We start from the raw sequence: 306 nt of genomic DNA on the forward strand, positions 1-306 counted from the left end.
TTTTCCATCTGTCTGCCATATTGTTTTGACAGATGATGCGAATGAAAAGGATTACATCTCTTGCTTTGACAACTAAGTCAGTCTCATTCATACTCCTTTTCCATTCCCTCATTACAGTTATGGAGTTGTGTTCCTCTCGCCATCGTTCTACTGTATCTGTCATGTTCGTAGTACCCTGGGCTCTGGGATACATGGTACTACCAGGTATCGCTTACTTAGTAAGGACTTGGTACTGGCTACAAGTGGCGCTTACGGCCCCCGCTCTTTACACTGTCTCTTACTTTTGGTAAGTCACTCTATTACTGC

At 43.8% G+C, this 306-nt stretch overlaps 1 protein-coding gene across 4 annotated transcripts in view; it reads left to right on the forward strand.

Moving 5' to 3' along the window:
- Nucleotides 1-306, forward strand: part of LOC119585220 (organic cation transporter protein-like) — a 16,938-nt gene that overhangs the window by 12,774 nt on the left and 3,858 nt on the right. For all 4 annotated transcript variants that reach the window (XM_037933876.1, XM_037933873.1, XM_037933875.1 and 1 more), the window contains exon 7: nt 118-286. In XM_037933876.1, coding sequence (XP_037789804.1) covers nt 118-286 — 169 coding nt within the window. The remainder of the gene's footprint in view (nt 1-117; nt 287-306) is intronic.

Source organism: Penaeus monodon, chromosome 19 (genome assembly GCF_015228065.2).
Source record: "Penaeus monodon isolate SGIC_2016 chromosome 19, NSTDA_Pmon_1, whole genome shotgun sequence".
Taxonomy (NCBI): Eukaryota; Metazoa; Arthropoda; class Malacostraca; order Decapoda; family Penaeidae; genus Penaeus; species Penaeus monodon.